The sequence below is a fragment of the Schistocerca americana genome, chromosome 2, assembly GCF_021461395.2.
Source record: "Schistocerca americana isolate TAMUIC-IGC-003095 chromosome 2, iqSchAmer2.1, whole genome shotgun sequence".
NCBI classification, from domain to species: Eukaryota; Metazoa; Arthropoda; class Insecta; order Orthoptera; family Acrididae; genus Schistocerca; species Schistocerca americana.
Window position 1 is genome coordinate 357,816,291 of NC_060120.1, and position 13,429 is coordinate 357,829,719.

The window sequence follows — 13,429 nt, forward strand, 5'->3', positions numbered from 1 at the left end:
TCTAGGATAATTATATCAAAAGTTAATCCATCAGTATAATTGGGAATCAGCAAAATTGATTATAACGCGCAAAAAAAAAAAAAAAAAACTGTAAGTTGGTTGAAATCACCAAAGTAAATTAACAATTATTTAGAATGTTGTTATTGTGGTCTTCAGTCTGAAGACAGGCTGATGCAACTCTCTATCCTGCACAAGCCTCTTCATCCCTGCATAACTGCAGCAGCATATATCCGTTTCAATGTTCTTACTGTTTCCAAACCTTAGTCTCTCTCTACAATTTTTACCCACAGCACTCCCCTCCATCACAAAATTGAATATTCCTTGATGCCATAGTATGTATCTCCTCAACTAGCTCCTTCTTTTAATCAAATTGTGCTGTAACTTTCTTTTGTTCTAGGCTCATTTTATAACCTTTTCCTTTGTTACCCAGTGTACCCATCACATCTTCAACATTATTCTGTAGCGCCACATTTCAGAAGCTTCTATACACTTTTTTTGTGGATTGTTTATTATCCATATTTCACTTCTATGAAAGACTACTCTCCGGACAAATACCTTCAGAATAGACTTCCTGACACTAATCAGTGTTAGTGGTCTCTTTTTTTCAGAAATACTTTTCTTACTATTGCCTGTCTACGTTTTATTTCGTCTCTTACTTCTGCCATCATCAGATATTTTGCTGACCCAAATAGCAGAAACTGTCTACTACTTTTAATGACTCATTTCCAGATCTAATTTCCTCAGCATCACCTTATTTACTTCTGGTACATTTAATTACCCTTGCGTTACTTCTGTGAATGTTCTTCTTATAACCATGTCAAGGTGCTATCCATTCCACTTAGCTGCTCTTCCAAGTCCTTTGCTGTCTTTAGCACAATTACAGTGTTATCAGTGAACCTCACTTCTCTTTCATGTCCTTTGACAAAGTTTCTGTAACAATTGTAGATAACCTTTCACTCCATGTATTTTACCACTGCCACCTTAAGAATTTCAAGAACCATATTGTAGCCAAACTGTCAAAAGCTTTACTCCGCATCTTCAAATGCTATAAATGTAAGTTGGCCTCTCTTCAACCTATCCATTAAGATGAGTTGTACAGTCAGTATTGTTTCACATGTTTCTATATTTCTCCAGACCCCGACTGATCTTCCCTGAGGTTGGCTTTTATCAGTTTTCCCAATCTTCTGTAGCTAATTCATGTAAGTATTTTGCAACCATGACTTATGAAACTGGCAGTTAGGTAATATTCATGCCTGTCAGCACCTACGTTCTTTGGAACAGGAATTACTGAATTCTTTTTGATTTCTTAGGGTGTTTACTCAATCACAGACACTTTTTTTTTATTTTTATGACTTGCTCCTGTGTAGTCCCTGCCAGAGATCTGAAAAAGGGACAGTTTTATCTCTGGAACCTATTACCTAAGAGGAGTCCATCATCAAACCATATGGTAGAGCTACACATCCTTAGAAAACAATAATGTCTGTAGGTTCCCATTGCTTTAGCAGTGTGCAGGACCAACATAGAATGGCATCTTGGCTAATATTACAAGGCCAGATCAGTCAATTATCCAAACTATGCCCCTGAAGCTACTGAAAGAAGGTTAATCTGGCATCTCTACAGATACCCTTCCATTGTAGTTGCCCCTATGGTAAGGCTATATGCATCACTGAAGCAAACAAGCCACTCCATCTCAGCAACGTCCTTGATCCATATTACACTGAAATTCTTAAAATCATACAGAAAAGAGGTAAATTCTATACACACCGTTATGGATTGGATGTACTAAATGGTGAAATTATTCCAACGAAATAATTGAAGTGAAAATATTTAATGCAATTGGATAGATAAAAACTCCACTCAGCAAGTAGTGGCAGGAGAACACATGTGAAAGGTATTGAAATTTACAAGCTTTTGGAGCAAGGAGCTCCTTCTTCTGGTACAAGGATTGAAGGGCAAGGAAGAGAGGTGAATAAAAAGGACTGGTGAGGTTTAGAAAATGGGGAGAATTGAGAAAAGTCACTCAGAACCCCAGGTCAGGGGAGACTTACCAGATGGATGAAAAGGAAAGAAGTCCAGAACCCTGACTGAGGGAAGACTTACCAGACAGGATGAGAATGAAAGAAAAAGTCATTCCTTCTCATCCCATCTGGTAAGTCTCTCTTGACCTGGGGTTCTGCGTGACTTTTCCAAACTCTCTCCTTTTCTGAAACCTCACCAGTCCTTTTTCTTCAACCCTCTTACTTCCCCTTCAACCCTTCTGTTAGAAGAAGGAGCCACTGGCTCTGAAAGCTTGCAAATACCTTTGGTATGTGTGTTTCCTGGTGCCAAAAAATTGTTTGATCATTGTATGCTATGGAAGTTTCAGGCTAATTTTACAATTAACTTAAAGAAAATAAGAGTGCTACATTCCACAGTACCAGAGTGAAGTTCCAAGCTACACATATTAACAAATATTACACTGCATAGCTCTTTGAATACTGTAGTAATGTAGTAGATTTGTAAATAAAATAACTTGTAATCATGATGATCTAGAAAGTAACAACAATGGTGTATTAAGTTGTAACAGTATTGAAGAGAGTGATGATACAAACTCAAAATCTGTAAGAACCTTTATGTTGATTTCTTGCCTGACAGTGTTGATACAGAACATCTAGCTTTATTGGTAGCTACCCAGAGTTTGATCCACATAATGACATTGCTCATAAGATTAGTTAACATTGTGTTACCTCACCTCCATTAGTTTCACCTCCATTAGTCTCCTGTCACATAGATGCAAGAGTGAGATGTGCATGTAGTTTGGTTGATTATTACGGTGTATGTATATATACCACAGAAATCGGAATATTAGGTTTTGAGCAGAGAAAGCTGGGGTTAAATACTGACCTGTATATACTTTTTCAAGTTTTCAAAATTTCTTTCATTAAGGATACAACATGCCTTGCCCCATACTGATCAAAACCAAATGAATTATTAGCTAACAATGATCTGTCTGTTGATGAACTGTTTCATAAAAAATAAACAATATATTCTGTTTAAAATTACTTTTCTTTTTTTAGTTGATTCAAAAGTACCTGTTGACACATCTCTTAATACTTATATTCGAGATCATGCAAATTTGAGAGGAACAAAAGTTATGTGTCGTGAAGGAGGATGTGGTGCATGTGTAGTAAATGCAGCATATGTTCACCCATTCACAAAAAAGAAGACTTCTTTAGCTGTCAATTCAGTGAGTATACCTTAATCACATCATTATTGTTATGAAAATATATTCTGTCAGTATTTGTAAGATGGTAAATGTTATTTTTATTATCAGATAAATGTTTCATGTAGAACTTAATGAGAACATTTCCACAAATAATTGTAATTTCTTTTCTCACATATGCACTGGATTACGGTTAATATATGCTTCTGCAGGAGCTAGATAGTCATTAGATGGAATGATATTCACTCTTGTGGCCTTCTGCCATCTGGAACTGTGATAATGTGCATTTTGAATGATCATTTATGAATATTTCCTTTGTTAATGATGTATACTGCAAACAGAATACAAAAGATTTACAAAGCTTGATACCTCAGAGACATAACATGATAACCTGGTACCAAAACACTTTCAGTTTTACCGGTTTACAGATGCCATTGCACTCTCATAACAAATATATGAAAATGCACATTACACAGATGTGACAATACAGTTCACATTTTTCTTTTCAATGTTAACACTTCCTCCAAAGAAAAATATAAAAGTGAGTACTGAGTTTCACATGGATTTAATCTTCTGCACTTCATTTCTTTTACATAGCATCTCAAGTTGTCGCCATTTCGCTGTATCTTCATACCCAAAAAATTGTTGAGAAATCCTCTTATTGTGTGAAACTCTTGCGTTAACATGTTCGTGAACAAATCAATATCTGTTCTGTTGGTGCTCATGATAAAACCGTCATCAAGATAGATTATGATATACAAACAGTTATTGTTGCTCTCATGGTAGAAGATACACATACAGGCAATACTGTTTTAAAGCCCAGATTTCATCACAAAGTCTGTGAAACATCTGTTCCAACAATGCAGTCTCTATTTGAGACTATACAGACTTTCCTTCAGCAAACATACACTTCCAGTATCATCTTCAAAATCTTCAGGTTGTTCCATGTACATATCTACCTTAGTACACCATTTAGAAAAACTGTTTTGATGTCAAAATGGGTAACAGTCATTTTCTCTGCAGCAGCCACTGCCAAAAGGTTACGAGTATATAATAATGTGCAACAGGGCTTAAAGTTTATTCATAGTAAATTCCCTTCCTTTGTACATGTCCCTTGGCCACAAGTTGACCCTTGGAGAGAACTTCTCCATTTTCTACAATTTTCTTGTGTAAGACTTATCAATTCTGCAAAATCTGTGCACCATTTGGATGCTCAACTAATCGCCTAATATCATCCTCTTTCAGGGACTTCAGTTCTTCATGAATGGTCCCCAACCACTGATTTTTATTGCTAGACTGCAAAGCTTCAGTATAAGAGCTTGGATACTTGTCCCTAATTGGAGTACTGGCCTTACACATAATCTCCAGTGGTCATCCATTCTGGTTTCTTCTTTTTGCATTTGCTTCTTTATTTCACACTTAATACTTGACTTGCTCTGGAACTTTATGTTGTATCCAAAACTTCTCCCTCTTCTCTTAAACTTTCTGTTGTCTTGTCATGGCTGACATTTTCTGATTCCTTTTCTTCATTGAAGTTTGATTAAGTTGACTCCATCAAATGGTTTAATCATGAGCAGCTTGAAATTTAATAACACTGGTGCACAGACTGCATACAGCTTCAACTTTGAATTTTACATTGTGACTTAGTACGACCTTCTGCTGAGATGGAATCCAGATCATAAAGCCATCTCTGTCATTCACATTTCCAACCTCATGTCCAAGTACTGCCTTGTCCTCAAGGTTAGAACAAAAATTCTTGTTCATATGTCCATATCATTCTGTTCCAAAGTTTCTCAGGTGATTCAGGTTCCCTATTGCTCATCCACACCACAGTTCATAAGGAGATTTGTTTTCAATAAAGGACTTGACCAGTGTGATACAAAATGTATGTAGCAGTATTGCATTCTTCTGCCCACAGTTCTTTTGGCAATTTATTAGTGTTCAACACAGAATATGCACACACCACTGTAGGGTGGTTTTCTCTTTCTGCAACAGCATTTTTTTGTGTGTGTAATGTGGATTAATGCAATGCTCTAGGCCTCTGTTGACAATTCCCAGATTTTCCTGTTATCGAACTCTTTTCCTCTGGCTGCCCTGAACTGTTTGATAGTGTGATCACTTGTCCTACCTTCATTCCAGAACTCTACTCGGGCAGTGCCGACTTCACTCTTCTGCTTCAGGAAGAAAAGTTTATGAAACTTGCTAAATTTTCTTTGAAACATACTAGTAGTGTGCTTTTTCAGGGGACTCTATAGACATATGTCCATTTGTGTTGTCATGGATTTGTTCACCAGTAACCACTAGTCAGTTCCTTTGATTCCAGAATGGCAATTGATATATTTTTCCCAATTTACTTACACTGCAGAATTCTTCTTTGCACCCATCCACACTGATGTTCATCTGCTTCAAAACACTTGTCACTTGTTGTTTGTGTTGAATCTCTCATGATAAACTTGCAGCATATCTGACAATGGCACAAATTCACTTGAACTGGTTGTGCAGGTTTAATAACACATGTGTCAAGAACATAAAGACTTCATCATTATTTCCCCAGTCACTTTGTCTTCAGTTTTTGCACTCCCATTATCAAGTCTCATGCAAAAAAATTTTCATACAGCTGCTTTTATGGATAACAAGTAAGCATTTGCTTCAGGAACATAAAGGTATGTCTTTCAATTCAGCATTTTTGGCATTATTCTATTGCATTTGAACTTTGACCATTCCATGTCCATGAGCCTACTTCCTTACACCTGTATTCCCAATTGAAATCTTTTGAGGAACAGCAGATTTTGTGTATGATACAAAATATTGTTTGTTCACAGTGAAGTGATTTGTGGCATCGTTGATGCAGTACCAATTTTCGACTTCAACACAGTTTTCAACTGAACCACTGAAAATAGGTGACAGAATGCAACATTCTTGTGAGACTGAACGATGCAGATCCAATTATCTGTTTTTGTCATGAGACACTCTGCTGCCCAATGGCCCACCTGCCCACATTTATTGTAAAGAAATCTATGTTTTGCAGATCCAAGATTCTTTTGTCAATTTTCCACTGTTCTCACTTTTATTTAACTGAATTTTCTTTTTAGGACCTCTGCATGCAACAAACACAGCTGATTCAACCATACTTTAACCACGCAATCCAGTCAGGCACAATTTTTTAACCAGAAAGTTCAAACTTAGATTTTTAATTGAAATAGTGTCCTGCAGGTCTTTAAATTATCATGTTTCCCAGCATGGATAAAATTCAACCATTTAAAATTCCTTCAGGCAAAACATGTTTGTAGTGCTTCTTCCATACATTTCACTTGTTCCATACACATAATACACTATGCCCAACAGGGCACCATCATACTAAATATTGTCTGAATACAAAATTTCACAACAGGGGCGATTCATAAGCACATAGTTTTGAAGGCTGAAACTTGACATTTTACCAGCATTGTAGCAATTAACTGTCACAATTCAATTCTTTTCCTTCTTTTTTTATGCACAAATCAATTTGTCATGTACATTATATCAGAAGTAGAGAAATTAAAAAACATTTCACTGCAGACAAGTATACACATCTGTTGCCACAAAACTGACAGTGCCAAAGAGGTTAAAAGGTGGTGGCCAATTTACTCGTCCTGGCCAATACACATGTCATTATTGTGCTAATTACCAATCATGGAGATTATTGATCTGAAGATGATGGTGCACATTCTGGATATGCATTGTGGATATTGTTATAAATCATCTGATTGTCACAGATTTTATTTTTAAAATGATGCAAAGGCTCTTCTGGTGATACAGAATTTGTTAGTTAACTACATATTTCATACATCACATGCATGACATGTGGTAACAACTTGGAATGAGTTCATTTGAAGGTTTTTTGCAACCTAATTCCCACATTTTGTGTTACAAGTATTTTTTGTGTAAATTAATGAAGTTTAATTTTAGTCTTGTTTTATAAAAATCAACCTTTTGAATTATGTTAGATTATTTACAACAAAGATATGTTCTGTGTAAACAATTTACAAATGTTTTTATAATTGGTCACATCATTATGTTTGCAATTCAACAGCTAGATATGTAATAAAGTTCAATGAAGTTCTTAGTTGTAAAGAATTTTGGAAGCTCTTGTGTATCCATAGAGAAATGGAAAATTCTGTAGTGGTAATCAATATTCAGTAGCAGTATTTACTTTCATTCAGAAGCACCTAAATTTTCTTCATTTTACTAAAGGTGTGGCAAAAGAGAAGTGACTGCATGTAACCATCCACCCATTCATAACATCAGTGTTACTTTCCTAAATTTGTGCTAAAGGATACCAACCACTTAATCTAACATAGAACCACAATTTTGCTGACAAGATTAAGATGATAGCTGTTGGTGCAGACTATGTTTTTTACTGTTGAATATGATATGTTGGAATACAAGTAAATAATGATGCATATTCATGTATCTGATGACTTAATGTATTTTTCAGTGTCTGGTACCAGTGTTTTCATGCCATGGATGGGAAATTACAACAATAGAAGGAATTGGAAATCGAAAAACAGGCTATCATCCTGTACAACAGCGACTTGCAGCTTTTAATGGGACACAGTGTGGTTACTGCTCCCCCGGTATGGTCATGAATATGTACAGGTACGTGGAGAATGTATAGGAGCTAAGGCAGTAAGTTCTGTTGAAATGGGCTTTGATCATTTACCAGAAATATTCTACACTAATGAAAAAAATAAAGTGCGTAATAGCACCAACTCATAATATTGCCCATGTTACACCTGATTCTGTACAGTATCTTGTTATCCAAGAAATGATCTTCAAGGAAGCACCTTCCCCTTGTACCCCATTTGTTGTTCAATAGCAGTGTTGACACAGTCAGCCATGGTAAACTTGTAAGAGTGGTTGGTACCATCACCAAGCATTATCACTTAATGCAATTAATCTAATGTTTACTAAAAAACAGATGTTTACTAAAAAACATGTTTACTACGTAACAGATGATTCTTTGTAACCATGAACAGCACGAACATTCAGTGGAGAGTCCAGAAGAACGGTCTTCTTCAGATAAGTGTGTTAGTTCTCCTGCTGTACAGTATCTTCACCAATTACCATCCTGTCAGAACAAACACAAAAGGTTTCTTTTTTGATGACGACACAGCATCTGCAGCTCTAGGAAGAATGTTTGAGGAGGTGGAAGTGAAACTGACTACAGACCTAGAAGACCTGACAGACTACTATTAGAATAATAATCTAAAACCAAATCCAATCAAAATGCAGATATGTATGTTTCACCTATGAGAAAGCTGGGTGTAGCCTGGATAGGAACACAACTGCAACATTGTAAAAGCTCTAAGTATCTTCAGAATAATCTAGACTGCACACTCACTTTCAAATACCACTTGTGCAATTGTTTGCCTATGAACAATTCCATTTGACAAGATATGCCATCTTGTAGGCATAGCACCCCCAGATGTCACTGAAAGATCATCTTCAGAGGTTCAGAAAAAAAGGTGGATTACCCCAGAATCCCATGGTCAGAAGTGAACCACAACTTCCTGGACTGAAGACAAGAATGAGTTTTCTCCTAACAACTGAAGCAATTGCTTCGTCTTCGTCCACTTGTTGAATCTAACTGTTGTGAAATGAAGCCATCCAGGGGACATATCCGTAACCTAAACAAAGAGCGTGATGCTGATTTCCAGCTATATTACCAGAAATGAAAGACATTGAATAAGGTGCAAACTGGAATTATGCGACACAGTGAAAACTTGACGGTCTTGTGTATGTTACTGGAGATGCAGTCTGTGAATGTGGAGAACACCAAGACAAAGAACAGCTCTTGGTCTGGAATGAGATTTTCACTCTGCAGTGGAGTGTGTGCTGATATGAAACTTCCTGGCAGATTAAAACTGTGTGCCGGACCGAAACTCGAACTCGGGACCTTTGCCTTTCGTGGGCAAGTGCACTACCAACTGAGCTACCCAAGCATGACTCACACCCCATCCTCACAGCTTTACTTCTGCCAGTACCTCGTCTGCTACCTTCCAAACTTTACAGAAGCTCTCCTGAAAATCTAGCAGAACTAGCACTCCTGAAAGAAAGGATATTGCAGAGACATGGCTTAGCCACAGCCTGGGGGATGTTTCCAAAATGAGATTTTCACTCTACAGCAGAGTGTGCGCTGATATGAAAGTTCCTGGCAGATTAAAACTGTGTGCCGGACTGAGACTCGAACTCGGGACCTTTGCCTTTCGCAGGCAAGTGCTCTACCAACTGAGCTACCCAAGCACGACTCACGCCCCGTCCTCACAGCTTTACTTCTGCCAATACCTTGTCTCCTACCTTCCAAACTTTACAGAAGCTCTCCTGCGAACCTGCAGAACTAACACTCCTGAAAGAAAGGATATTGCAGAGACATGGCTTAGTCACAGCCTGGGGGATGTTTCCAGAATGAGATTTTCGCTCTACAGCGGAGTGTGCGCTGATATGAAACTTCCTGACAGGTTTAAACTGTGTGCTGGACCGAGACTCGAACTCGGGACCTTAGCCTTTCGCGGGGCAAGTGCTCTACCAACTGAGCTACCCAAGCACAACTCACGCCCCGTCCTCACAGCTTTACTTCTGCCAGTACCTCGTCTCCTACCTTCCAAACTTTACAGAAGCTCTCATGCGAACCTAGCAGATCTAGCCCTCCTGAAAGAAAGGATATTGCGGAGACATGGCTTAGCCACAGCCTGGGGGATGTTTCCAAAATGAGATTTTCACTCTACAGCGGAGTGTGTTCGGATATGAAACTTCCTGGCAGATTAAAACTGTGTGCCAGACCGAGACTCGAACTCAGGACCTTTGCCTTTTGCAGGCAAGTGCTATACCAACTCAGCTACCCAAGCACGACTCATGCCCCGTCCTCACAGCTTTACTTCTGCCAGTACCTTGTCTCCTACCTTCCAAACTTTAAAGAAGCTCTCCTGCAAACCTAGCAGAACTAGCACATGTCTTAGCCACAGCCTGGGGGATGTTTCCAAAATGAGACTTTCACTCTGCAGCAGAGTGTGCACTGATATGAAACTTCCTAGCAGATTAAAACTGTGTGCCGGACTGAGACTCGAACTCGGGACCTTTGCCTTTTGCGGGCAAGTGCTCTACCAACTCAGCTACCCAAGCACGACTCATGCCCCATCCTCGCAGCTTTACTTTGCCAGTACCTCGTATCCTACCTTCCAAACTTTACAGAAGCTCTCCTGCGAACCTAGCAGAACTAGCACATGGCATAGCCACACCCTGGGGGATGTTTCCAGAATAAGATTTTCACTCTGCAGCAGAGTGTGCACTGATATGAAACTTCCTAGCAGATTAAAACTGTGTGCCGGACTGAGACTCGAACTCGGGACCTTTGCCTTTCGCGGGCAAGTGCTCTACCAACTCAGCTACCCAAGCACGACTCATGCCCCGTCCTCACAGCTTTACTTCTGCCAGTACCTCGTCTCCTACCTTCCAAACTTTACAGAAGCTCTCCTGTGAACCTAGCAGAACTAGCACTCCTGAAAGAAAGGATATTGCGGAGACATGGTTTAGCCACAGCCTGGGGGATGTTTCCAGAATGAGATTTTCACTCTGCAGCGGAGTGTGCGCTGATATGAAACTTCCTGGCAGATTAAAACTATGTGCCGGACTGAGACTCGAACTCGGGACCTTTGCCTTTCACGGGCAAGTGCTCTACCAACTGAGCTACCCAAGAACGACTCACGCCCCGTCCTCACAGCTTTACTTCTGCCAATACCTTGTCTCCTACCTTCCAAACTTTACAGAAGCTCTCCTGCGAACCTGGAGCTTTGAGTGAGCAAGGAGTGGGAGCCGTATACATTGGAGTGCTCAGGAAAATCTACGAGAATTCTTCAGCTTATGTTAACATCGGCGAATCAACTCAGGAGTTCCGCATCATGTGGGGTGTCAAGCAACGCGATCCCATCTCCCCAAAACTGTTCTCTGCTGTATTGGAAATGGCTATGTCAAAGCTGAACTGGAAAGGTAAGGGAATTAGAATTAATGGAAGAAGGCTTACCAACTTGAGATTTGGTGATGATATTGCCTTCCTGGCCAAAGACTTTGCAGAGCTCCAAAACGTAGTTACAGATCTTGCATCGGAATGTCAGCTGGTTGGCTTATACATGAACCTTTCCAAAACAAAAGTAATGTCCAAATGCTGGAGATGTGAAAGTCAAGGACAGTCTATTAGAAGAGGTCAGTGAATATGTCTACCTTGGCCAGATTATAAATATGAAGGGAGACATAAGGCCAGAAATCTATCAATGCATCAAGCTTGGCTGGCAAGCATTTGGGAAGAATTCAACAGTATTCAGATCAAAAATGCCAGTAAATCTGAAGAAAGCAGTATTTGATCAATGCATTCTTCCTGTGATGACGTATGGATGCAAGACATGGACATTGAACTCATTTACAAAAGGGAAACTTAGGACAGCACAGAGAGCCATGGAGAGATCATTGCTGGGCTATACAAGAAAGGATAGGAAAAGGGCAGATGGCGTCCGGTCTGTGACGAAGGTTAATGACATCTTAGAGACAGTGGGTTCCTTGAAATGGCAGTGGGCTGGCCACGTCGCAAGAAGAAAAGACAACAGATGGACGAAGCTAGTACTGGAGTGGAGTCCAAGAGAGCACCGAAGGCCTAGAGGAAGACCACCAGGCAGATGGGATAAAGACATCAAGAAGATCACTGGTAACACCTGGCAGAGAACTGCCTGAGACGGTCCCACTTGGAGAAGACTGCTGAAAGCCTACCTGAATCCATGACTCGAAGAGGCCACATCATTTAATGATTGAATTGGCTGATGATGATGATGAGTAATCAGTCATAGATGTAATGGGCTGCTCGTGAGTTCACTGGAAAAAATTTGACATGGAGACTGAAGGTCTAAGCATCAATATTTGAAGAGCAGCCATGAGCTGCGTCATCTGCTGTGACTGACACAAAGTAACACATGTAAGTTCATGCTATCATTAGGCATCACGGTAAATAATGACTCAGACAAATATATATGATAAATAAGAAATACTGTTAAATTAAATTCTGCTGACTGCCTTTCTGAAACATAAATTTGCCCACATTTACAGTAAATTATTACGCACAAGCACTACACTTTTTTTTCGTGCTATCTACTGCTCACTGTAGAGAAAACTGTGTATCAAACAAAAATCGTACCAGCTGCACCATTTTGTTGAGAATGCAGGGGGATGACGTATGTTACCATAAATCAGAAAGATTCCCAACAATTAGCAATAAAATGATATTTATTAAATCCCAACAATTAGCAATAAAATGATATTTATTAAATATGAAGAGATACTCAACGTAAAGGATTCTTCTTGTGGAATGTCTAGCACAATTATCACAAGTCCTCTAAAATTTTAAAGTCCTGTCACTGTGCCTCTAAGTGATGCCTACATAGAATCCAGAGCTGGTCCAGAGAGCCCAAGTCTTGGAGATGATGGACAAAAACTACAGCTTGTACAATTGACGGTAACAGGAGACTGTACACACTTCAGCACCCTGAAGAGAACTGTCCGCCATACCTCAGTGTATCGACTAATTGTTATCCGCACACGTGATGCCCATGGGTTGGTACCTGTGACCCCTGGCAACCCTCTGCATAGTTTGTACTGCGAACCTATACAGCTGCTGCACTATGAGTGTTTTGAGTGCAGTTTATCGATAGTGGTGCGGTACTCTCTCGAGTTGTGAGTACCATCACCACAGAAGCCTGAGTAATCATTAGATATTTTCACTTATATAAAAGCCAGTTAGAATGATGTATTAATTAAAATTATGCTTTGAAAAGGCTAATAGGAAAATAAATAACAAATGCATTGTGTGTCTTCGTGAGACCAGTTACTTTTTTTTCTGAGATGGATGAAAGTGTAGATAACTGACAAAATCTATAAAGAATATAATGCATTTATTAGAACTACAAGTTAAGATATAGTCACAAACCACAGGGTGGTTCATAGATGTAGAACCACACTTCTAAAACAAAAGTTGGATAAACATAAATTTAAAGTCAAAGTGTGCACTGGGGATGGGGGGGTGTCTATGTTCCTGTCTTTGAGGCCATTTGGAACCATCCAATTTGGATGCAGTTTGTGATTTTCAAATGTACATGGGGTATATGATGTATCAAACAAACAGAGAATTAAATGGGAAACATAATGATA

At 39.1% G+C, this 13,429-nt stretch overlaps 1 protein-coding gene across 1 annotated transcript in view; it reads left to right on the forward strand.

The window, feature by feature from the left end:
- Nucleotides 1–13,429, forward strand: part of LOC124595300 (xanthine dehydrogenase-like) — a 414,231-nt gene that overhangs the window by 110,803 nt on the left and 289,999 nt on the right. The window contains exons 3-4 of the mRNA XM_047133986.1: nt 3,057–3,226; nt 7,680–7,840. Coding sequence (XP_046989942.1) covers nt 3,057–3,226; nt 7,680–7,840 — 331 coding nt within the window. The remainder of the gene's footprint in view (nt 1–3,056; nt 3,227–7,679; nt 7,841–13,429) is intronic.